At 44.8% G+C, this 26,177-nt stretch overlaps 1 protein-coding gene across 10 annotated transcripts in view; it reads right to left on the bottom strand.

The window, feature by feature from the left end:
• MPRIP (myosin phosphatase Rho interacting protein) overlaps positions 1-26,177 on the bottom strand; it is an 86,476-nt gene that overhangs the window by 5,570 nt on the left and 54,729 nt on the right. For 2 of the 10 annotated variants that reach the window (XM_077274298.1, XM_077274294.1), the window contains exons 9-23: positions 25,804-25,908; positions 25,024-25,080; positions 23,432-23,500; positions 23,254-23,343; positions 21,957-22,066; positions 19,328-19,898; positions 19,085-19,201; positions 14,295-17,831; positions 9,788-9,935; positions 9,557-9,674; positions 9,217-9,376; positions 9,010-9,120; positions 2,097-2,183; positions 1,802-1,964; positions 1,430-1,515 (exon numbers count right to left, since the gene is read on the bottom strand). In XM_077274298.1, coding sequence (XP_077130413.1) covers positions 1,430-1,515; positions 1,802-1,964; positions 2,097-2,183; positions 9,010-9,120; positions 9,217-9,376; positions 9,557-9,674; positions 9,788-9,935; positions 14,295-17,831; positions 19,085-19,201; positions 19,328-19,898; positions 21,957-22,066; positions 23,254-23,343; positions 23,432-23,500; positions 25,024-25,080; positions 25,804-25,908 — 5,529 coding nt within the window. Of the gene's footprint in view, positions 1-667; positions 734-918; positions 957-1,429; positions 1,516-1,801; positions 1,965-2,096; positions 2,184-9,009; positions 9,121-9,216; positions 9,377-9,556; positions 9,675-9,787; positions 9,936-14,294; positions 17,832-19,084; positions 19,202-19,327; positions 19,899-21,956; positions 22,067-23,253; positions 23,344-23,431; positions 23,501-25,023; positions 25,081-25,803; positions 25,909-26,177 lie in introns of all 10 variants that reach the window. The other 8 variants (XM_077274303.1, XM_077274300.1, XM_077274301.1 and 5 more) reach the window with 6 other exon arrangements.

Raw genomic sequence — 26,177 nt, 5'->3', positions numbered from 1 at the left:
AAACTGAACTCGAACAACTCTTGTCTGTGCCAGCCCCCTCATTCAGATTGTGCACCAAGGACTTTATTCTATATTACGTAGTGAGAGATGTAATATACCACCCCAAAGGGCTGTACAGTTTGCCAACAGAGACAAAGTCTGGATGAATATTAGGGAGATGTTTCTACATTTGGAGCAGGATACAGAACATGATGTTTTAGGGCATGTTAGAATGTGGGCTGTGGAGACACCAGACTCAATGTCGTATATAAAACACAATATTATCACAATGTTTATATGGGATGACCCACTGCGGACTGATGTAGTTCTGTACACTGGCCAATCTTGGGTACTACAGATCAGATCACATCTATAGCAGCTGAGCTGCAGTACCAATAATAATGGCCACTAGACTAGCTGATCGGTGGGGGTGTCGGGACCAGTCGGCTATTGATGACCTATCCAGATTCCCGGACAACCCTTTTAGCCCAAACCCGTTACATAGAGTAACATGGACTTTTCTTTAAAATGTGCCATTATCTTTCTGGAATGTTCTGTGTCAATAAAAAAAAAAAAAAAAAATCACAGTGAAGATTGCAGGCTGTAAGAAAGGAACAGGCCGGCGGAAGCGGCACTCAGGATGGAGAGAGAAGTTGTGCATGCAGAGTTTGGTGGCCTCATTTTTTACCTACATGTCAGGGAACCTGGTACGTGGAACTTTTCAGTTATCCCATGAGACCTGCTCAATTACGGACTTCCGTGGACAAAAAAAAAGGGACACACAGACACAGACAGACAAAGAAAGCGCATGAATCCCATGTGACAAGTGCTCCGATCCCTTCCCATCACCCCTGACCACGTAAAACCTGGGGAACGTGTGATATCATGCAGGGATCCTGCACGGACATAGTGAGATGAAGACCACTCACATATACTTACTAACAGGCAGACAATTATGATCTATACGGAGTGACCAACTAGGGAGATAAAATCACAAGGATCAGGCAGGATAAATGGGGACGTTTGGGGATTTGAAAAACAAGTTACAAAACAGGTCATTTAGAAACTGATTAGTCCAAGGAATGGGCAAAGGGGCCAAAAACGTGTATTATTCCCATTTTATAGCTTTTATCCCTATTTTTAGATCATTAGATAATTCTGATAAAAATATTTCTGAGGCATACACGTGAGGTGACATCTGTAAGGCATTGAAACTTCAGGTGATACGGATGTCTAAAAGTTTCTACATTATAGAAAAAGGTGCGGTAAAAAGTCCTGCCAAGTCTCTCATTCTCAGGTTAGTGAAATATTGGGAGCGCTATTGACCCAAGTAATAGAATATTTGCCAGGGATCTTGAAATAACACAGACATCCATATCTCCTGAAATCTGTTAGGCTGACAGATCACTCAATATCTTTTTATCCCTGAAGTATGAGAGCCCGCGTGTACCTTGGACCTGATGTTCCGCAGCTGTCTGTTGATGGTCGACCGGTCATTCTTCAGGAAATCTGGGTTGCTCTTAGATTTCATGATATCTGAAAAAATATATATTTAAATTAAAAAAAATGATTTCTTGTCAATAGGTACATCATTAATTTTGACGCCGAAATCAATGTTAGCACCCGAGCATCCTCGGATAACACATTCGCTCATCACTAGTTAGTAACACTAATCTGTGTTACAAACTAGATCATGACTTGATACATTTATCCTTCCATTTCCCACTATAGAACAAGTTTGTATATGGTTGCATATAATTTAATCCCCACCCTCCCCCTTCCGAATGTCAGAGCACAGTAATTGCTATGTCTTCCCACTCACCGTATCCAGACACGGATGCATTCTCAGGGGATTTGTCCCCTAACATCTCGGTGGCCGCTTTCAGCTGCTCCTTTAGCCGGCTGATGTCACACTCGGCCTTGGCCTTCACATTGCTCAGCTCAGAGTAGATGTCCTTGTATTTATCACTGGCATATTTCTTATCCTTTTGGTGACAAGAATATAATGAGCGCGTTAGGACAATACAATGGCAGGAGAATGTTACTTTACTGTGACTGCTTTACAATGTAATGGTTGGATAGATTTCAAGAGATAAATTCAGAGACGCATCTCCTACCCTAAGAGCTGTCTGCAGTTCATCCTTCAGGGAGCTGATCTCTTGCTTCTGGTATTGGATTTCAGACTCCTTCACACGTAACAGGACCTGGAAAATATGGAGAACACGACCCTTTGTGGTAATCGTAAAACATGTTCATGACGGAAGGGAAACACAAGGCCAATAATGTAAGAAGACTGCTATACAGATGAACTCATCCGGTCAGGGAGGCAGGTTAACCATTTGAAGATTGTGTGAGAAATCTGACAATTCATGGTGAACACATGCTCTGGGAGTACTATATGAACTATTTAATTTATTCTCATGCAAAAAGTGTAATGTTTGGCTAGCAAAGTCAGGCCCCTGCAAAGATAAAACTGAAGAGATGGAAGTTATAATCTAAATTTCCAAAAACAAGATTATTAAGACTAACTGAAAAAAAAGGAGATTTTTGTGTACTCACCGTAAAATCTCTTTCTCTTAGCCTCTAATTGGGGGACACAGGACCATGGGTGTTATGCTGCTGTCCACTAGGAGGCGACACTATGCATAATCTGAAAAAGATTAACTGTGGCTCCTCCTGTGAAGTATACACCCCTGGACGGCATCAGCCTTCTCCAGTTTTGTGCAAAAGCAGTAGGAGGAACGTAACATGAATAACATAATTATGCCTGTAAGAAGGCAACTATGTAAGAGCTCAAGAAAACAATATGAGAACTCAACAGTTACAACGGCCCGGAAAGGGCAACAGGGTGGGAGCTGTGTCCCCCAATTAGAGGCTAAGAGAAAGATTTTACGGTGAGTACACAAAAATCTCCTTTACTCTCACCTCATTGGGGGACACAGGACCATGGGACGTCCTAAAGCAGTCCCTGGGTGGGAAGCAATGGACGAATATTGTGCAGACAGGCCCCTATACTTAGGGCACCGCCGCCTGCAGGACACATCTACCCAGGCTCGCGTCCGCTGAGGACTGGGTATGAACCCTGTAGTGTTTAGTAAATGTGTGTAAGCTAGTCCAAGTGGCCGCCTTACACACTTGTTGTGCCGAAGCCTGGTGCCAAATGGCCCAGGAGGCCCCTACCGCCCGTGTAGAGTGTGCCGTAATACCGGCTGGAAGAGGAGAATTCTTAAGGCGGTAGGCCTCTTGTATGGTGGATTTGATCCACCTGGCAAGGGTAGCTTTGGAAGCTGGCAGACCCTTGTGGCCGCCTTCCGGAAGGAGGAAAAGAGAATCAGACCTCAGGAAGGACGCAGTCCTAGACACGTATATACGCAATGCCCTGACAAGGTCAAGCGTATGCAGAGCTTTCTCCACTCTATGAACCGGAACCGCACAAAGGGATGGTAGTGAAATTTCCTCATTGAGGTGGAAGTCGGACACAACCTTCGGAAGGAAGGATGGGACCATACGAAGAACTACCTTGTCCTGGTGAAAAGCCAGGAAGGGCTGTCTGCAGGAGAGTGCTGTCAGTTCAGACACCCTGCGTAGCGAGGTGATTGCCACCAGGAAAACCACCTTCTGGGAAAGAAGGCGGAGCGGGACCTCCTTAAGGGGTTCGAAGGGTGGTTCCTGCAATGCTGTCAGGACCAGGTTGAGGTCCCACGTTTCTAGTGGTCGTCTGTAGGGGGGAACCAATCGGGAAACCCCCTGAAGGAAAGTCCTTACTTGCGGCTTGGTAGCAATGCGCCTTTGAAAAAGCACTGAGAGGGCTGACACCTGGCTCTTAAGCGAGCCCAATGACAGCCTGGCCTCCAGACCCGATTGGAGAAAACCAAGTACTTTGGGTAGGGAATAAGGGAGTGGGATCTGGCCACGAGATTCGCACCAGGTAAAGAAAGCTTTCCAGGTACGGTAATAAATCTTGGCAGAGGCTGGTTTCCGTGCTCTGATCATGGTTCCAATGACGTCCGTCGAGAGCCCTGCCTGGGTTAGAACCCAGGTCTCAAGGGCCACGCCGTCAAATTGAGAGCCCCTGAGTTCTGGTGGTAGAACGGGCCTTGTGGTAGAAGATCGTGGCGGTCGGGGGGGCGCCAGGGGGCGTCTGCTGTGAGTTGTATGATGTCGGCATACCATGTGCGTCTGGGCCAGTCCGGTGCAATTAGGATGGTTGGAACTCCCTCTTGTTTGATCTTCCTCACCACTCTGGATATCAGGGGGAGAGGTGGAAAAATATACAGAAGCTGGAACTGGGTCCAGTCCTGAACCAGAGCGTCTGCTCCGAGCGACCGCGGATCGTGTGTTCTGGCCATGAAGTTGGAGACCTTGGCATTGAAGTGGGATGCCATTAGGTCCACATCCGGGGTCCCCCAGCGGAGACAGATCTGTTGAAAAATTTCGGGATGGAGAGACCACTCTCCCGAGTCTATTCCTTGTCGGCTGAGGTCTGCTTCCCAGTTGTCCACACCCGGAATGTGGACCGTCGAAAGAACCGACCCTGTGTCCTCCGCCCAGCGGAGGATGTGTGACACTTCTCGCATCGCCTGGGTACTGCGGGTCCCCCCTTGGTGATTCACATATGCCACAGCCGTGGCATTGTCCGACTGTATTCTGATGTGAGAGGCTGCCAGTAATTGATGGAAGGCCCTCAATGCCAGAAGGATGGCACGAATTTCCAGGATGTTGATGGGCATGGTCGCTTCCACTGGGGACCACTTGCCCTGTGCCCTGTGGTGTAGGTGCACCGCACCCCAACCCGTCAGGCTCGCGTCGGTGGTCAGAACCTTCCATTGACCTGTGAGAAAGGATTTCCCTTTTGCTAGCGAGGTTGGCTTGAGCCACCAGTGCAGGGACCTCCTGGTTGACGACGTTAGCTGGAACTCCCTGTCAAGAGAAAAGGGATTCCTGTCCCAGGACTTGAGAATGGCTAGTTGGAGAGGTCTGAGGTGAAACTGGGCAAATGGGTCAGCTTCTATTGCTGCTGCCATCTTGCCGAGGACTCTCATGGCAAACCGGAGAGATCGAGGGGGTTTGCAGAGGTGGGTGCGAGCTGCTAGTTGGAGAGCCAGTGCCTTGTCCTTGGGAAGGAGCACTAGACCCCTGTAGGTGTTGAATAACATTCCCAGGAAGGTCAGGGACTGACTCGGGGTTGGTGATGACTTTTGTAGGTTGATTAACCAGCCCATGCGACAGAGTATCGGTTGTGATTGAGACGCTGAGCTCGCAGTCCTTGAAGGTGGGAGCCTTGATGAGTAGATCGTCCAGGTATGGAACGACTACTATGCCTCTGGAGTGCAGGACGTCCATGGTGGCTGCCATGACCTTGGTGAACACTCTGGGAGCCGTGGCGAGTCCGAAAGGGAGAGCCACGAATTGGTAGTGGTCCTGGCCTATTGCGAACCTGAGAAACCTCTGATGGGCAGGTGCAATGGGTATATGCAGGTATGCGTCTTGTATGTCTATGGAGGCGAGATATTCTCCCTTCTCCATGGACGCAATGATGGACCGAAGGGACTCCATGCGGAAGTGACGGACCCGTACATATTTGTTGAGCTGTTTTAGGTCTAGTATGGGCCGTACGCTGCCTCCTTTCTTGGAAACTACGAACAGATTGGAGTAGAACCCTCGGAAGCCGTCGGTCGTGGGTACCGGTACTATGACTCCTGCTTGAAAAAGCGAGGAGACCGCTTGGTGGTAGGCACGAGCCTTGGCTGGCGGTTTTGGGGGGACAGAGAGGAAGAATCTGTCCGGCGGGTTGGAGGTGAAGTCTATTTAGTATCCGGAAGACACTAGTTCCCTGTCCCACCTGTCTTCTGTAATAGGCAGCCAGACTTGATGAAAGAGCAAAAGTCGGCCGCCTACTGGTGTGGTGTCTTCCGGAGTCCGTGAGTCATGATGAGGAGAAAGTTTGAGATTTTCCTCCTCTGGGCTTAGGCTGGCCTGCTTTTGACTGCCAGGTCTTGTCCGACCTTTGCGTCGATCGTGAGTTGTCCCTGCGTGGGGAACGGTTACGATTTTGTGCTAGACGCAAGACGGACCAGCCGGAGGAATTCCGAAAGGATCGGAATCGAGTTTGGTTACGCTTCTTGTAAGTGCGTTTAGGTTTCAGTTGGGGAAGACAAGTACTCTTACCCCCGGTGGCGTTGGATATCAGTGTCCAACTGTTCACCGAAAAGTTTCCCACTGAGGTAGGGTAGGTGCGTGAGGGACTTCTTTGAGGCTGCGTCCGCTTTCCATTCCCGCAGCCAGAGGATAAGCCGAATCGTGATGGCGTTTGATGCTATCCCCGCTACTCCCCTTGCTGAATCCAGAGCTGCATGGAGCATGTAGTCTGCTACAACTGCTATTTGAACCGCTTGGTCCGACAGGTCAGGAGCGGATGCTTGGAGAGCTTGTAAATTCTTTGCCCAGGCCAGAATGGCTTTGGCAGCCCAAACTGAGGCGAAAGCGGGAGCCAGGGATGCCCCTGCTGCCTCGAAAATTGAACGAGCCATGCGTTCTTCCTGCCGGTCTGCTGCGTCCCTGAGGGTTGAGCTATCTGGCAGTGAAAGGAGGGTCTGTGCTGCTAGCCTAGAGACTGGGGGGTCCACTTCAGGTGGATCTGTCCATTCCTTGGTGTCCTTCTGTGGGAAGGGGTACCTCGCCTCCAGATATTTGCGATTAGCAAATTTTTTCTCAGGCTGTGAGAGCTGCTTTTTAAGGATCGCCTTAAACTCTGGGTGGTTAGAGAAAACCTTAGGCGGCTTCAGAGGTCCTTCAAAGGAAATCTTATGTTCTGGGGCCTCTGGTGGCGGATCAGAAATGTCCAGCACCCGATGGATGGATGAAATTATGTCCTCAACTAGCGCTGTATTGCTAGGAGGGATTGGGATCAGGGACCCCTCCGTTTCTCTGTCTGAGTCAGAGTCGCAGATGCCTTCCGAAACCTGTGTATCACTGAGGCGTCCCCTGCTGAGTGGGCCGGGGAGGAGGCCTTCTCTGGTCAGGGATTGCGGAGATCTGCATCGTCTGTCCCTGGAATGGGACGGTCTAGATGACCTGGAGCTACGGTGTCTATCCCTAGAGGGGGATGACCGTGTGCTATGGGATGACGCAGATGGACTTGATCTATGGGTCCGCTTGCGTCCTGACCTAGACGTGGATGTGCCAGGGTCATTTTGTTCCTGAGTCAAGCTCTCCCTTTGCTGGGTAACTGTCATAGCCGGGGCATGACCCCGCAGAGCCTGAAGCAATGTGGAAGTTAGGTTATCTATAGACTGCGTCATAGATTGCGTTATCTGAGTAGCCCATTCCGGCGTGGCATTAGACACCGAGGCATTGGCAGGGGCTTCTTGGGGCTCTGACACATTAGTTTGTATACAGTTCTGACAATGCGGGTACGTGCTACTACTGGGGAGAGCGGTCCCGCAGGCTGTGCAGAATGCATAATAGCAGTTCTGCCTGGTTCTCTTGGACCTTGAGCCCGGCATAGTGCACAGAGTGCAGAAGTGCTGCCAGCAGAGGACCTTACAGGGGTAGAGAAGCCTATAGGGGAGCCTTATAGGTAATATGGATTCACAGCTGAGTAAAAAAAACAGCTGTGATCTTACCCCACCAGTGTGCCCCTAGGTCCAGCGCCGAAGATCCACAGTCCTGTGCTCCCCGGAGACTGGCTGCCTGGTCCTGGTCCTGCAGACCGGGAGATGCAGGGTTAATCTGCAGCCGAAAATGGCTGCTGAGACAGAGAGGAAAGGAGGAGGAGGGGGCAGAGAGCTGGAAAAAGGCGGCAAGGCTGTGTAAAAACATGCCCTTTCCGTCTCGATCCGCCCCCCTGTATGACACTGTAGAGTGTCATATTTGTCATCCGGGGGGCGGGCCGGGGGGGCGGAGAGAAGGCGGCAGCTTCAGCTAGGCCGAAGCCGGGGCCTAAATTAGATGCCTGAGGCCCAGAAGGGCTCCAGGCCGGCGCGAACGTCCGGGAGGGGGTTGGATCTGAACCGGACCCCTCCGGATTTAAAGGCAGGATGGCGGTGGGGCTATAAGTGGAAGGGGGAGCCCGGTAGGGGTTTCCCTGAGGCAGTATAGAGCTGGTGCTGCCACAGAGACAAGGGCGCAGGGAGCCCTGTGTCTGTGTGTGCCATGCCTGCCTGCACTCCCCCCGGCCCCAACAGGAGCCCGCAGCTGGGCTGGGGTTCCTGGATGCAGGCGCAGTGTGCTGGCCCATTGCTGGGAGCTGTAGAATGCTGCCTGTACAGGCCCTACCTGAGGTGTCTCAACCTAATACCCCCAGAGGGGGATAGGGAGGGTGCTGTTGTCACCTTCAGGGGCCTTTATCCTCGCCTCGACCTCAACCCAGAAACCAAAAGGAATTGGGGAAGGAGGGGGGGTCTCGACTTCGAACCAGCACCCGAGGGACTGGGGAAGGAGCAACATGGGGAATAGCCATCTCTACTTCAACTGGGCACCCCATAATAGGGGGCCGAGGAAGGAGCCATGACGGGAGCCTCACAGGAGACCCACTTTTCTTCATCTGTAATCCCGTCGGAAAAAACGGAGTAGAAATCTTTTAGGTGTGCCTCCTATGCGACACTAAGCAAAAACTGGAGAAGGCTGATGCCGTCCAGGGGTGTATACTGCACAGGAGGAGCCACAGTTAATCTTTTTCAGATTATGCATAGTGTCGCCTCCTAGTGGACAGCAGCATAACACCCATGGTCCTGTGTCCCCCAATGAGGCGACAGAGTAAAATTCCTTGTTTAAATAATTGTTGGAGTGTGTATACAAATGCTCATTCACAAACACTGTCCCATGTGAACATTTGCCGATTGTCGACTGAGCAAAATGCTTCTTCAGATGATTTATTGATAAAATTAAAATCATGGTTCCTGGTTCAGTGTAACCGGGATGTGATCAGCGCCTGTTTATGGTTACAATTATCCTGTGTAAATGGAGTTTTCAACACAACCCTTAGAGCTGGAAAAAAAAAAAAAAAAAAACGGTAAAAAATGGTTTTACCTCCAACTCGTAAACATCCTTCCCCTGGGTGAGAGGCGATACCTCCCCTCCATCTCCAGTTACCAGATTTCGAAGCCGCGTTATCTCAGTGGCCAATCGATTGTTCAACTCCTAAAACACAACAAAAACAAAATGTGTGTAAACCAGGATGCACTGCACAGTTGTGAGGTTCGAAGAATAAAGAGGCAGCCACATTATGACCGTCACCTGGTTGTGTGCATTAAGCTCTTGGTTCTCTCTCTGACACTGGCGTAGAGCTTGGCGTTCGGCCTCCAGAGCCTGAGCAAGGTGGGCATTCTCAAGACACTTCTGAGAATATTGTTCGGAGAGGACTTCCAACTCCCTCTGCACAGACTGCAACTCTTCCCTGCAAGAAGGACCATATGAACCTTAATGGGAGCCTGCAACAATGCTGCCTGCTAGCACACGACCAAATTCATATTTCATTTGTGTCATACATAAAGTGTCAGGAGAGAGTACATAGTAAACATTAGACAGTATTGGTCAGGAGGAAAGCACGCAACCATTTTAGAGGGAGACAACTTACAGATACTGCCTCCGCAGTGACTCCACATCCGCATTGATGCTACTGACTTGAGATCGATAGGATTTCTCCCTCTCTCTATCAATTTCTTCGCGGTGTGCATTTTTCATTGCTTCAATGGCTGTAAGGAGGAACATTTTAACAGGATGGCAAAGCTAGCTGAACAAAGAGACGCTTGGTGAAGAAGTCAGAAAGTGACCTATACTACTAGTGCAGAGTATCATGGTCATGTACCCGATATGGTAGCCGCAGTCTCTTCTGCTAAGAGGCGGTCCTTCTCTTCCCGCAACTTCTCCAGCTCTCTATGATGTTGTCTCTGAAGGTCCTCAAGCTTCTTTTGATGGGTTTCCTCCATTGCAGTAAAGCCTCGTTCACATGTCGCCTGTAGATGGAGAAACCTTTTAAAATAATGCTACGTCTTGAGTTGCTAAGGAAATCAGAGCAGAAGAGTGAAGACAGTGTTGATATGAATGGATTGACCAATGATAGACTAAAAATTGGCAAAATTGTGACTGAAATGGCCATAAAGATGGCCACAGGCATTACAGGAAAGTGTGTGTGTTCATGAATAAAGTAATTGGCCAACAGGTGTGTATATAAGGCTGTCAAAACTATGGAATCCGACATGATAAACGATCACCAGCGAAAGTTTTAATTTAGAGTACTAAGATAAAAAATACAACTTGAGTGAAAAACTTTGCCTGATAGTTTCTGAAAACCTCCCAAATTAATACGGCAGACTCGTCTATGGTCTACAGCTGGCTTGAAAGTGGCCATACCCATTAGTCTAAAAATGATCGCCAAGTGAAATAGAACAAAGACTGATTCATTGAGAAGTCAACCGCTTGAAAAGAAGTTGGTAGTGTTTAAAGGAGAGGTGGACTAATCACAATTTTAAAGAGTTTTATCAAAACATTCTAAAAATGATTGTTGCTCAGGTCATTAAACGTGTATGGCAGTGTACGACAAATATGGATAAAACTGTAGGGCAGCTTCACGAATGTTCAAACATCTTCTATCTAATGTGCATGGCCACCTAACATCATAGAGTATCCAAAAAGAAAATTAGGTGGGAAACAAGAAAGTTCAGGGGTTTTAGTTAAAAGGGAATTTCTTTAGTGAGCAAGGAGATTTCATCAAGGTCCTTGATTTTTCTAGTTAATTAGGGGAAGGAAAGAACTTCTAGTGCAGAACAAAAGGGGCAATCTGATAAACCCAACCCGGGAAAGACTCCTGGGTTCAGACTAATGGATGTGAGAATGAGCAGGGTGTCCGTTCTATCGTTAAATCAGGCTTTTACTGTTCCTGGTATTCATAAAACCTTAGAGCCATTGATGTTGCATTAACTCGATGGTGCAGTCAGATAAAGGATATAAAAAGGGCTAATCAAGCTTAAAACAAAGATTATTCAACATGAGAATCTGTTCAGGGCTATGAAATCTAATACACCATTTTCTGGAGGACTGCATGAAGAGGCAATGATTAAAAAAAAATAGCCATTTCAGGAAATAAGAAAAAAATCCATTATTTAGGTTTTGTAAGCCTTTTCATGACTGATAAAAAAATCACTGGAAATAAACAAGATAAAATATCTAACAAAAACAATATTTAAAAAAAATAAATAAAAAAACAACTACATGTCTAGTACAATATCCTATCTATATGTCCTCCTGATGAAGTGAACTTTCTGCTACTATAATAAGCAGGTATATGCAATTTCTTTCTGGTTTCTTATTATTTGGCTGAGCAGGGTTGAAATACATGCCACTCTATAGTACAGAGAAAAGTTAGAAATGAAGAACATTATAATACTGCCCCAATAATACTACCACATAGTACCAAATAGCAGGTCCATACAGCATTCATAACACCGCTACAAAGTGCCTACATATTGCCAGAGCAGCCATAGGTAGGACAGGAGCTGCAGGTTCTGGGAGGACGGTTCATGGTGGGAAGAGCAAGGTTAGCTGCGGTACTGTTTACAGAAGGCAGCCGCCATATTTCTCTACAACTCCTTTATAGGATTATTGACTACATTAAAATGTATTACCTATCCATAATACAGTACAACCAAAAGTTTGGACACACCTCATTTAAAGATTTTTCGGTATTTTCATAACTATGAAAATTGTACATTCACACTGAAGGCATCAAAACTATGAATTAACCCACGTGGAATGATCTACTTCACAAAAAAGTGTGAAACAACTGAAAATATGTCTTATATTCTAGGTTCTTCAAAGTAGCCACCTTTGGCTTTGATGACTGCTTTGCACACTCTTGGCATTCTCTTGATGAGCTTCAAGAGGTAGTCACCGGGAATGGTTTTCACTTCACAGGTGTGCCCTGTCAGGTTTGATAAGTGGGATTTCTTGCCTTATAAATGGGGTTGGGACCATCAGTTGTGTTGTGCAGAAGTCTGGTGGATACACAGCTGATAGTCCTACTGAATAGACTGTTAGAATTTGTATTATGGCAAGAAAAAAGCAGCTAAGTAAAGAAAAACGAGTGGCCATCATTACTTTAAGAAATGAAGGTCAGTCAGTCCGAAAAATTGGGAAAACTTTGGAAGTGTCCCCAAGTGCAGTGGCAAAAACCATCAAGCACTACAAAGAAACTGGCTCACATGAGGACCGCCCCAGGAAAGGAAGACCAAGAGTCATCTCTGCTTCTGAGGATAAGTTTACCCGAGTCACCAGCCTCAGAAATCGCAAGTTAACAGCAGCTCAGATTAGAGACCAGGTCAATGCCACACAGAGTTCTAGCAGCAGGCACATCTCTACAACAACTATTAGGGCTTGTTTCCACTAGCAAGAAACACGTTCGTGTCTCGCGTGTGAAAACCAAGCTGTGGCGCCGGCACTTTGGAGCGGAGCGTGCGGCCGCATAGCAACACATGGAGCAGCACGCTCCGCTCCAAAGTGCTGGCGCCACAGCTTGGTTTTCACATGCGAGACACGGACGTGTTTCTCGCAAGTGGAAACAAGCCCTTAAGAGGAGACTTTGTGCAGCAGGCCTTCATGGTAAAATAGCTGCTAGGAAACCACTGCTAAGGACAGGCAACAAGCAGAAGAGACTTGTTTGGGCTAAAGAACACAAGGAATGGACATTAGACCAGTGGAAATCTGTGCTTTGGTCTGATGAGTCCAAATGAGATCTTTGGTTCCAACCACCAGGTCTTTGTGCGACACAGAAAAGGTGAACGGATGGACTCTACATGCCTGGTTCCCAACGTGAAGCATGGAGGAGGTGTGATGGTGTGGGGGTGCTTTGCTGGTGACACTGTTGGGGATTTATTCAAAATTGAAGGCATACTGAACCAGCATGGCTACCACAGCATCTTGTAGCGGCATGCTATTCCATCCGGTTTGCGTTTAGTTGGACTATCATTTATTTTTGTGTGCAAAGCAGTCATCAAAGCAAAAGGTGGCTACTTTGAAGAACCTAGAATATAAGATATAATTTCAGTTGTTTCACACTTTTTTGTTAAGTATATAATTCCACATGTGTTAATTCATAGTTTTGATGCCTTCAGTGTGAATGTACAATTTTCATAGTCATGAAAATACAGAAAAATCCTTAAATGAGAAGATGTGTCCAAACTTTTGGTCTGTACTGTATGTTACACTGCTACCTCCGGCAGTCCTATAAAGAATGAATGGAGTTGTGGTATTCCTAAGCCAGTTTCTCATTATCTGTGGGGGACCCAGAGGTTGGACCTCTACAATATACGAGTTACTGCCTATCTCTCTAATAACTATTAGGACCACACTATATCCTCTGCATGACTTCATCCATTGGTAAGCAATGTCCTCAGAAGTATACAGTCACAAACCCATATGAATTGCCAGGATACTAAATTTACAGAGCAGTCTGCTAGTTCTTAATCTAACAAGACAATTGATATCTCAAATTCTCCTGACTATTTTGCGTCGTGGTTTAGTGTTGTAGTGTCCATGAAGTTCTGACACCTGCACATCTAGGTCTAGGTGGCGTGACCACGTTTGCCAATGGATCGAACAGATATCCATTTCTATTGATGTGGCTATTGATCCCCACAGGCATTAGTTGGTGAATATTGTAAAACATTGACTGAATCTGCCAACAAAATCTAAATCCCCCATACACATTTATACTGATGTTTGGCTAAGAGTGTGTATGGGAGGCCCGTTTTTTTTTGGGTTTTTTTTGGGGGGGGAATATTGATAAGGCATCTCTGATTTCAAGCTAAACTTATTCTCTCCCACAGATAAGCTATGGCTAGACATGTCTCATGATGGCTGTTTCAGAAAACATAGGAATGCTCACGAACACACTTGTGTATGAGAGAACTGGCAGAGGAGGCTGATGGCCGAAGTATTGCTCAGCTGAGAGCCATCTAATTTGTATGACGGGTTTAACATCTACAGTAGTAATAAAACTGATAGTACGCAGTCATTAGGGGTTGTCTATGAGGTCATACAATAATGGGGAAGGAGATGGTCTCACTCAAAAGAGGATACAGAAATTATTACAAATGGGGGAAAAAAACAAACAAGACAATGTATAAAACTAAGCCATATTCAATGGAGAAGATTTAGACTATTTCCTGAATACAAGAAGCTGACTAACAAATTATGATATGAAAGTCACAGAAGTATTGGTCTAGGCCTGGGCATCACAAGTCACCCCTATTACTTTGGGAGTTAGACACAGTAATGAGTGGACAGTAAAATAAGACTTAGTAATGTAGTTACAGGACCTTCAAGTTCTCAAAATCTGCCTGGTATTTCTCCTTTATGGAGGACATATAGTCTTCTGGATGTCTCTGTTCAAGTTCCACTCTCATCGTGTTCATCTGAGCTTCCAGTTCTAGAATTCGACCTTTCAGAAGATTCATGGAGTCCACATCAACAGGAGTTTCTTGATCAGAAGCAATACTGCGAGTCGTCGAGTCCACTGGTGACGGTGTGTACGGAGGTTCCCTTTGATAGCTGTCCAGTGTATCCTGCAGCTGCTGGATACTTTGGGTATAGCGATCCTCCAGTGTTTTCATTTCATTTCTATGAATGATTTGGAGCTCTTGAATCTGCTCTTGAAACTGATTCTCCAAATTCTCGATTTTCTCCTTATGAAACCTCTCCGCTTCTATCCTTTCTCGTTCTGAAGCTTGAAGTTTAGTATTAACCTGTAGATGCTGCGATTTCAAAGTATTCTCCCGTTCCAGCCAGCGTTCCATCATGGTCTGCATCTCACTCTTGTATTCTCTATCAAGCTTTGACATGGTTTCTTTGAATTTTTCTTCTGCTTCTCCGAGAAATCTTTCCGTATCTTCAACCTGACTGGTTACAGCAGCAGCCGCATTTCTCTCTCTTTCCATCACTTCTGAAAGTTCACGTTGCTTCTGTCGTAGCATCTCCTGGTAGTCTTGATGCAACTTGGACAAAGCTTCAGAGTGATTGTGGCTCAGAGCATTCATGCTCCTCCTCAACTCTCTCTGATATTCAAGCCGTGTTTTACAAGCTACATAGCACAGTTGTGCCTGCACGACAGCATCTTGTACAAGTAGTGAGGGAGGACAGCTAAACTGAACGCTACAGATCTGTTGGTGTGTTTGCAATAGGGATCCAATAGATCCCTGACATTCATCAGGCGACATGGACATTAGGGCACATGAGATTCTCTTTAGTTCATCTGCATTTTCCTTTAAATGATTAGAAAGTTCTTCTAAACATGCTGTGCTGGTGTTCTCCGAGCTGTACGGTTCACAGTCAATGAGGTGGTGGTGGCTGGTGTTCTCCGAACTGTACGGTTCACAGTCAATGATGTGATGGTGTCCCATCTTCTGACACCCAGATAGGTTTGCACTCATGTCCTCCACAGATATTCCTTCTAGAGCAGCTCCTGCTATCTTAAGATCAGCTTCCAGAGCCTTTGACTTGTGAATGGCCAGGTAAAGCTCTGCTTTGAGTAAAGTATTGTCTGTCAAAGTTTGGAGAACATCAGAACCTGTATTTACACTCAATTCAGACGCTTTAGAAGCTACTACCCCGTCATTCCCCACAATGGCTATTCCAATCTGATCAATCCTGTCCCAGAAATCTCTCTCTAGCTTGATTTTCCGGGCAAACATTTCTACCAGATAATCTGTAGAGGGATCTCCCTTCTGTTCACCTTCATGACCCTGTAGATTAGTTTCAGAAGTTGATTTTCTCAAAGACTCAACCATTCTATACATTAACTGAGCCTGAAAGTTTATTTTTTCTGATAGTCTATGGATGGGATTCAGAGGAGATTGTGATATAGATTCTGCTTGGTAACCCTTATCCTGATTTTGATGATCTGATGAATCACCGATAGCTTTTTGTAATGATTTAATTATGCCTGACAGACCATGCTTAATGCTGGTGAACGAATAGGATGTTAGGCGTGATTCTTCTACCTCATGTATTTCTCTATGGAGGTTGCAACATGCATCTAAACAACATACAATTTCTCTTTTGGTCATATCTGAGGGGCAACCTAGTTTCTCTTTTTGCATCTCTTCCATCTGGAACGTCATAGCGTTGACCTGACTTATACTAGCTTGGAGCTGTTCCTTAAGACTAGCCTCAGCGTTTGCCCACTGACTGTGCAGAGCCAAAAGGGTCTCTTGATGATTGGTCTTTTCATTTTCCAGCTTTAGGGTCAGATCTTTCAGATTTTCCTCCGTTATATAGAGCTTACTTTCGAGAGAATGGATAATGGACAGACAACTGTCCAAGTCATTTGCTCCAGAAGACTGATCTGGAACAGTCATTTCAGGCAAGATGTTTCCTTCTTGGTTTATGTCAGACATTGGACTACAAGTCCATGTTTTCTCTGTGCAATCAAGAGGAGCATATCTTTGACACTGAATACTGGAAAACCGTATCCTCTGTCTTTTCACTCCAGTGTCTTGTTCTTTTTCTGCCAGTGAAGCATTTCTGTCCATAGTGTCTAGTGGCACGTCATGGCCAACTTCCACCAAGAGATCATCTCTGTGTAACACTTCACCAAATACATCACCACCTTCTGACTGCAGACACGGTTCCATCTCTAAAATTCTACGTTTTGCAGTTTCTAACTGAAGGTACACAGACTCTACTTCTTTTGCTCGAGAGTCCAAACATAACCCACCCAAACTTTTCAAAGCCTCTTCTTTGGCTTTCAGTTTTATTTCGGTATCCTCTAGACTGCTTCCCAGAGCTGCCATCTTAATAAGTGCTTCATTAATATCCTGATCCTTTTTTCCCATAAGCCTACTGTGAGCATCATAGAAATTTTTTAATTCTTCCTCTTTAGCTCTGAGTGCCTCTTGCACCTTCAGAATATCATCTGTTGATTTCTCCAGTGAACTCCGTAACTGGTCATATTCCATTTCTTGAACCTTAATTCTGTTTTGTAAACTGGAAATGTCAGAGTCGGAACCTGCAATCTGCTGGACCATTTCTTGACATGTCGTTTTAAGCTGGTCTCGTTCTAACTCCAGCTCAGTAATGCATTCTTTCAATCTATGAATAGCAGCGTCCCTCCCCACAAGCTGTTCTTCCAGGTGGTGTACTAATACGCTAACTTCTGCACTATCATTGAGCTTCTCCTTCTGCAAAATTTCCATCACTTGATCTTTCTCTTGCAGTGTATCTTCACAGTCTACAAGACGGGCTTCCGTTTCTTTTAAATTATGGATCAACAGTTGCTTCTCCTTCTCATAGCTTTCTAGCAACTGTTCGTAATTCATCTGAAGTCTCTCTTCTGTTAATATTTGAGCTTGTTCGCTTGCATCCAGCTGAGCCTGAAGGATTGCAAGCTTGTCTTGCAACCTTTGGGCTTCTTTTTGATAGTCCTTCTGCAGCGCCTGTTGCATTTCCAGCTCTCGAATTTCCTGCCTTTTCTCCAAAAGCAAGGACTCTACTTCTTTCAGCTTCTGCTGGCAGACTTTTAGCTGGGAACTTAGCGCCACTTCACTATTTTTCCAGTCTTCTAGAATTTCATAAGCCTTTTCCTTTTCGACCTTTAGGTCTCCTTTCAGCTTGGTCAGTGCTTGCTCTTTAATGGAAAGCTCAGCTGATGCACTGCTAAGTCGGGCTTGAAGATTCATAATCTCAGCCTCGTGATGACGGATGGTATCCTTGGCTTCTCCGTAACTGTGTTTGATAGTCTGCAGCTGATGGTTGAGCATCTCCTGACGCTTATGCTGCGCCTCTAGCTCATTCTGAAGGTCCTCATTGACTTTATGGAGTCTCTGCCAGGCGTCCGAAGACGGATCTGCCAATTCAGTCTTAAAGAAATTAATTAAACATGGATATTAGTAACACTCTCATTTGACAAGGCTGAGTGTCACACCTCTGGTCAGAATACGACCATAATAAAAATTCCTTGCCTCTTTTTTTTTTTCTTTTGCAGTTACCTATAGTTTGCAGTTAGAGGCATTTTTTTTTTAGTTTCAGGCTGGTTCAGATTGGCTGGAAATATGGATGATGAACATAAAAACAAACAAAAAAAAGTATGCAAAAAAACAATTCTAATGGGGAAGGTGAAGATAAAGTAGAATGAATCTAGTGGAGGGTGGGAACAAGGCAGAGAGGAAAAAAATGTCAGGAGAAGGGAGTTGGTAGCAGAGCGAGGAGAAGATCGGCTTGTTGATCAATATTGTTTTCCAGAACAAAAACAATTGTTTTTCTCAGCAAAATCACATGAAGCTAAGAGGAAATGAATGTCCTCCTATAGCATGCACGGTAGGGAACAAAGAAAAAATTAAGATACGGTAAATAAGGTTTGATTTTATTTTTTTCATAGCAAGCATTAGTATTACTCTTGAAAGTGCTACCTTAAAACATATTATAGAAGCGAATTAAAATCAGATGTAGGAAGGTAAAAAATAAAAAAAAGCAACATTTTGATTTTCACAGAGAGCAAATAATAGAAGGTTACTATAAGGCATGCAGACGTACATAAATACAGGGACAGACAGAAGCACAGCCAAAAGCCGGAGAACTTCGCCTCAACTGCTGAACTTTTAAAACGCTGGTAGGAAAAGCCCACAGATGTGACACTCAGTGAAATATCAGATGTACACCATGCTTTATAACGTGACACCATGCAGTACAAGCCACCAAGAGGTGTTAGCGAGAAGGCCCCGAGGAGCTCGAAGATGACTTTAGATTTCGGGTTGTTGAGATGCAGAAAATAAACAGAGGAGAGATGCTTGTGAATCCTCCAGCTCTTCTACATGCACTAAACACTACTTCTAGACACCAAGATTAAAAGAAATTACAGTCTGTAGAAGCAATGGTGTTCAGCTTGTTGGTACTAAACATAGATCTGAAAGACTATAAGGAATATAGATTTTTTTGTTTTATAATACATAAAAAGGAAGAAACAAGCTGAAGACTAGAGGAAAGTATATGAGAGGAGCATGCACAGCTTTACCGAACGCTCTAACACTACACACTTAAACCTCTCCACTGCCACTGAGGTGTCCCGTCTGGCAATGGACAGGTTTAGCACAATGTTTAGGGGCACTATTGGTACCTGTAACACATATCCATCTCTGGCATTATGCTGTTTCTCCAAGGCTTCCTTCAATCTCTGCTGCAGTACTAGGTTTTCAGCTAGGAGATCCGACACTTCCTTCTGACTCTGCTCCAGCTGGACCATAGGTGGGAAAAGAAAGAAAAGTGGCTACTGGGTTTGCAAGAAGCTCTTGATCCTTTACAGATCTGGAGAGAAAACTTAGCAGAGCCATACTGTTACTGATGATAACCTTGCTTTTACCTGCTTTTCCAAAAGGACTGTGATGTCTTCGGTGGTGCGTTTGGGGGAAGCACTGGATATGGGAGGTGGCGCAATGGGTATTTGTTTTTCTTCCCTTAGTGGAGTGGTTTCTACTTGTTGCCAGCGCTGCTCAATTTCAACTTGAACATTTGGCCTAATGTCAATGGAATCGGAGCATGCTGGTCCTTTGTCTACTTCCATTTGTGATGACTCTTCACCTGTAGACTCCTCCACAGAGTCTGAACTCTCAAACCTTTTCCTGCGCTCTTCTCTCCGCCTCGTTCGCTCCTTTTCCAGCTCCCCTACATCATTCTTGGAATCGGTGGTGTCATAGCAAGAAATCGACTTTGTGACCACTCCCGCTTGAGCCCGCTCTTGAGCCAGTGCTTGTTGAATTGGTCGGAACTCTGCCCAGTCAAAGGTTTTGGAGCGTCCTTCTCTTCTTCTCTCACGTGCCCGGCTCCTCTTAGGTTCTCCGTCTGCATCTGCGTACTCCGAATCCGGCTTTTCGCTTTGAATGGAACTGGTGACAAACGAAGATGCGGTTTTGCTTTTCTCCTCAGGCAAAGAGCTGTTGATTAAAAAAAAAAGAAAAAAACACATTAAGTTAAATTATAGGGTCAAACATCATCTTGCAGAAAAAAAAGGAACGTTCAACTGAGGAGACCTCAAAAGTTAGGACAGTGCAGGGCAGGAGTTAGCAGGCGGTAAACGTTTCCAAGTATCCATTGTCATAAATTTATATTTTACATTGGAAGAGAAGTACAGAAAAAAAGGACAGGAATCCAGGAGAAAAGAAAGAACTTTTGAAAAAAAGAAAAAGTTACAAGAGGACATGATATTAAGAAGAAACATAGGGCCCCAGATATGTGAAATGTGCAAAGTGGGTTTGCAAACCATATATGCATTTCTCCTGGGGTCACTAGACCGCAGTCTCCACATCCTTCAGCTACTATATGGGATTACATCAAATTATGCTTGTAGACATTTCATTAATTACTCTCAGAAGCCACTGAGCTTTTCCCTTAAATTTTGTTTTTATCATTCTCACATCCCAAAAGACATAACTTTTTATTTTTACAGAAAGAGTTGCATCTCTCAATTTTGGCATACATATAAATTTATTGATTAGCTTTTAATTTATCTTTCTATTCCTTTTATTCAGCAATATTTCCATGTTTTATTCCCATTACTTTACCCTTTTGAGCAAATAAAAAAATATTTAATGGCGTAATTAAAAGTTTATATTTCAGAAGACGCAACAGCTTTGTGAGCTAACAAAGAGCCATATACTAAGGGTCGATAAGTTCCGGCCATTTCTGTATTTGTGATGCCATAATAAAGCAAGCTGATCATTATTGGGTGCTGGAGCCACCTTCTTTTACTTGGAGTTATCTTGGGGAAAAGGATCATTGCACATTTGGCATTAGAGCATGTACATGGTACTGAAGTTTGATACTGTCTCAACACCAATATTGTGAGGCGTAGGAGGGCATGTCTTTTGTGGAATAGGTAGTTCTTTTTTGGTCCATAGTATTTCTTGACTATTTTTTATAAGTTCTTATACCACATATCCTTCATAATTTTTCCATGCCATGTGCTATTAACGGCGGTATCTGAGTAGCTGACCAAAGTAGGTTTTTTTGTTCTTTTTTTTACGGAATTATTCTCAAAATAATTGTGGTTATTGATTTCTGGATTGGCTGCAAGGTCAAGAACATCCACGTAACCTTTCCACCAGATCTGTCTCATCTTTGGGAAGGCAACAGATACTTAATTGAAGCTGTAAAGTGTAATAAAACACATCCAATGGTAACCCACACAGATTATATAGGCTTGATGTGGCAGTCTGTCCATATCATCCATGCCAAAAGAAGATTTTTATTAGATTGGAAGACCGGGATAAAATAAAAAAAGCACACGTCATGCATACCTGGAAAAACGGACGAGTTTCTTAGAAATGAGAATTAAAGTGTCTCCAATGCTGGTATTTGTGGTGCATGAGTGTGGCAGAGCAGGCCGATCATTAATGCCATGCCAGGATGTTGTGACATTGCATACAAGCAACAAGCGTTAAACAGGCCACCTGTTTCTGTGCACTATTTTGCTGTGTAAAACTCATGTAATCGGATCTCCTAAAATTATATCCATTTTCTTCGCATAGTGGAGGCAACCATTCTGGCAGCTCAACATTTTTGAGCATAGCAGGGGGGGGAACAAATCAAAAAAAGGCAGAAAATGCCACATACGGCAGTCTCCTCTGCGTGCAAATCACTGGAAGAACCTACTTGAAGAAAACCCTGGGCCATGAGAAGCATAGCATGCAGTGAAGCACAACGAATACAAACCACAAGACGTTTATACAGGAGAGAACACAGCTTTCCAACCTTGGCTTCAGCACAGACAGTTTCAGAGAGAAGCTTTTCCTTGGGTTTGCATGGAAATTAAAGAGATGGCGAAATGTGAAAAGGAAGAAGGGAAAGGACAGGAGAAAAGTTGGGAAATGAAAGGTTCACTTAGAGAAGAAAAAAAAAAAAGTGAAAGTCGATGATCCCGAGGTCTATTTAGCTGGTAGATTAGAAGTGTAATTAACGTGATTGGATTTGCATTGTCATACAGGCCGCCTCACCTGGTGACATCAGGGGCAGTGTTGGGTCGCACATGTTTCATGATGGTCTGTATCCAGTTTCGCCGGATGCCTGAGGTCATCGCAGACAGCGTGAATTCTCCTTCTTTTGTCTTAAATTAAAAAAAAATACAACTTGTGGTTATGACCAACTATCTAACTCTTATCACCCTCCCCCCAAAAAAATTGATCTACGGAATGGACGATAATTTTTTTTCTAAAGTATCAGAAAATGATACATTATGCCACATTTGATCTTAGATCTCGGTGACGATAATAAGGGTTCGGGTAGGTGCACACTATCAGTAAACGCTGCGGGCTGGTCGCTGCGTACATCTGCAGCATCCAGATGTTACAGCATAGTGGATGGGATTTCAAGAAACCCCATGCCCACTATGTTCAGAGATGCCCACGACTCACCCGAGGAGACGGACATGCGGCGCGCCTTTCCAGACCGCATGTCTATTTATCTTGCGGAGACGCGAGCCTCCGCAAGATAAATTTCACCCGTACAATGTATTGGAAGCAATAAATCTGCACTGTTCAATGAACACAAGAGCTGCCGGATATTGAACGCAGAGGACACGTGATGCGTCCAGAGCGCTGCCAATTCCTGATCGTGTGCACATACCCTTAAAAAGGTTCAAAAACTTTATTGTCTTGCCGATAGGCAACGAACACTCATGTCCTTGTACATTCTGAGAACATGCATGCTACTCAATTAATTCTCTATGGGACGGCCAAAGACCACTGCGCAGTGCTCTGAGCATATATATATATATATATATATATATATATATATATATATATATATATATATATATATATATATATATATATATATATATATATATATATATATATATTAGGAAGTCCCATAAATTATGAAGGAATATAGCAGTGGCAACACACCATTCTAATCAGGGCCTCGTTATCTGGATCAGTGGTCAGAATCACACTAAGCCAAAAGTTTGCACCACCCTGTTGACAGAAGATAACTTTCTACAATGGGGATACAGCCTACGTTGCTTGCTCTGTCCTGACATTTCTACGCCCGGTTTCTGACACTAAAGGATTCATCATCACAGAAGTATCAATTTCCTACAAGAATGAACACATGCAGAATTCGGCAGAGGATCACTTGTATAACCCACTTCGACCTATTTCTACTGATTTTAACAAGGACTCAACAAAGCAAGATTTTAACCCTCCATAAGACCTCACATCTGGAGAACATTGCCTATATTTAACACTTAGGATGAAACGTAGAAAACCAATGAGGCCATAAATAACGTCTTACGTGAATCTGGAACCCGTAATTTCTCTGGACTGGGTATTCCGTAACATCGTAACAGGTGGACAGGTCAATTTCCCCATCCAAGTCAGCAGCCTGAGAGAAAAAATAAATAAAACGTGGAGACACTGAGTAGCTGAACAGGAGCACCATTAACAAGAACAGACGCTGGGGTCTTCCTCACCTCTTCTGCCACAGAGTCTCTGTAGTATCTCAGGTTCTGGTCAGTCAGTACAAACCAGTGCTTCTTCCACTGAAATACAGAAGATGTGGTTGGATTTGGGCTCTAAGCTGCTCTGGATTTATAGTATCACATTCTGTAAAGGCAAGGTCCATTTCAGCTGGACTAGAACCAATCTGAGACATTGCAGATCACAAACTAATCGATAATGGGATGAAACTAGTCATAGGTGTCTCAAGACTCCAGACTACATGCACCATAACGGGAATGTAGGTTTAAAAACAAATTTGGGGATGTTTTACTGCTCTCAGGAAAAAAAAATAAAAGTCAGGAGCCAATAAAGTTGCAAATTGTTTAATCTTTCACAAAACAATGCAGAGAATACCCAGGCCGACATGCACATGAGGATTTAATTTAATAGACAATGAAGCAGTAAGGACGGAATGAAAGGGAGGAAGTGGCGGAAGAAGGATATCCACCAAAATAGAGCGTTGTTTGTGCTCCTAGCAAATGTGAAATCCATCTCTCAGAGGCAGCTAGATGTTGTAACCGGATCCCTCCCCATCTCCCAGTAACCCGGCGTCCCAGGGGGCCCCAGCTGGCTGCCGTAATAAGGTCATGATGCAAGTACACTTCCCCTACTGCCTCTGCTTGTAAACTCACAGTCTGCATAGCTTCTAGATGGCATCACAGCCGCAGCCCGGGGCAGCACGCTGACAGAGCCTCACTAGTACGCCCGAGAAAGTACCACCCAAACACAGGCAGCCGACCCAGGTTATTACCATGCTGGGTAGAGAAAAACCACATCTATACAAGTGACAGTGGGCTACTGACCACCTACAGCCAACACATGCCAGGGGGGAAATACAGATATAAATTACCAGCGAAAGCTTCCAGCCACATAGAATCAAGTCATGAATATTTATTGGACACAAAGCCCCTTTACTAGGTCCACTGCTGCTCTTCGCATCGGCTGAACACACCGATATCCTAATGTGTATGGGAGCCCCAATGTCTGGGGGAGAAGGATCAGTCATGTCTGATTCCAGAGTGCCGAAACAAGCCTTAAAGACTAGGGAAACCACTGGAACCAACAGCGCTTTCTAGAGATCTCAGCCAGGAAAGGATGGTCACTGAAACTGAAGTGTCACCTGTCAGACACAGCGGGCAGGAGGAAATAGGGCAGAAGAGCTGCAAGTGCAATGCCCCGCTCCAAAAACGGATGTGTATAATCAGCCTTAAAGATTGTATACAAAGGTCACTAGTTGGGGGGCATAGCATCCTGATGACAGGTTCCCTTTAAATTAGTAAGGGTTCTGCTTATGGAGATCCAGCTGGTATAGCTTGTCTATAAGGCAATGGGGAAACGTATGAAAATTAGCTCTCCTCCAAAACCTATAGTGTTACCTATAGGGGGCACTGTAAGATATCCCTCCTTATTGAGAAAAGTAATAGGTTACCACCTGCTCTGAGAGTAAGCCGGCCATTACAGCCCCCCATTGCAGTGTCCAATGCCGCCACATGTCAGGCTATGGCATATTTTCATTGCACGGACCCGTTATGACTTCACCAGCCAAGACCATGTAAAAACTCACCTGCCCATCCTGATACTGCTTGGTTAGCCAACCCTTCTTGAAGTTCAGAAGATCAGGCTGCAAAAAGAGACAACATGGAAATTACCAAATGTAAAAATTCCATAGACCAAAAGGCTTCACCCATCCATTGATAAGGAGATTGATTACGGTAATGATCTAGGGGCCACACTATGGCTGCCCATGCTGGGGGTCTCCAGAGAATACGGTCTACAAACCTGCTCTCTCCCTACAAGTTTCATGATTACAGTCCACTCATGTACTCAGCCGCTGAAGTATCAACTCCCCCTCATATATATAAGGCAATCATATGACTGGGACCCCAGAATAACCCTCCAATCCCAAGGATACCAAAATACATTAAGGATAAGAAGATATGAGGGGGAGGGGGGGCAGCCAAACTATCAAAGGGTTATTTTCACCAAGCAATAACCCCAGCGAGGTTCAGGTCTGAATTAGGTTCTCAAATTAAATAGCAACAGGGCTGAACTGCACAGACGTTTTGATGGGCGCCTTCACGAGCACAGCTTGCCAGTTATTTGCAAGGCTTGGGTTTGGTGGTACAAGCGAGACGTGACTAAAATATCTTTACATGGAGGGAAAAAAAAACAAAAAACTTGTGGAACAGAGCCCAATTGCACCATGTACTCCGTCAGATGACAACACTAGAAGTCCATGTGACAGATGGAGAACAGCTGAGGTCAAACGTAAAGCAGGACAGGAACTATAAGATGATATTTATGGGGGGGTTTGGTGGAGACACCCAAGTCTGTCTACAATTACCGTCATTGAGGACTCTGTGGATCGGCGGTCCAGGGACTTGGCCCTTCGGTATGGTGACATAGGACAAGCGGACACATCGGGAATAGAAGTTCCCCCTGTCTCGTCCTATTAAAAAAATGGGATACAAGGAGAGGGGAAAAAAACAGATCAATTACAACTATACAATGATTTTTTTCTAGCACTGTACTCTTTAAAAACAGACAAGATGGATAAGTCAAAGCAAAAACCTGAATATGAAGATGTCGAGCAAAAGTCAAGTCATACATGGTGTATTTCATCTACACAAAGTGGTTAAAGAGGATAGGTGGTGGCCGAACAGCGGCCATTTAATAGCCCGTTTACAAAGGTCGACCATGCTCTCCGTGCACACAGAT

This window comes from Ranitomeya variabilis, chromosome 7, assembly GCF_051348905.1.
Source record: "Ranitomeya variabilis isolate aRanVar5 chromosome 7, aRanVar5.hap1, whole genome shotgun sequence".
Classification (NCBI taxonomy): domain Eukaryota; kingdom Metazoa; phylum Chordata; class Amphibia; order Anura; family Dendrobatidae; genus Ranitomeya; species Ranitomeya variabilis.
The sequence above is the reverse complement of the archived record's forward strand: the minus strand, read 5'-3'. Positions and strand labels throughout refer to the sequence as shown.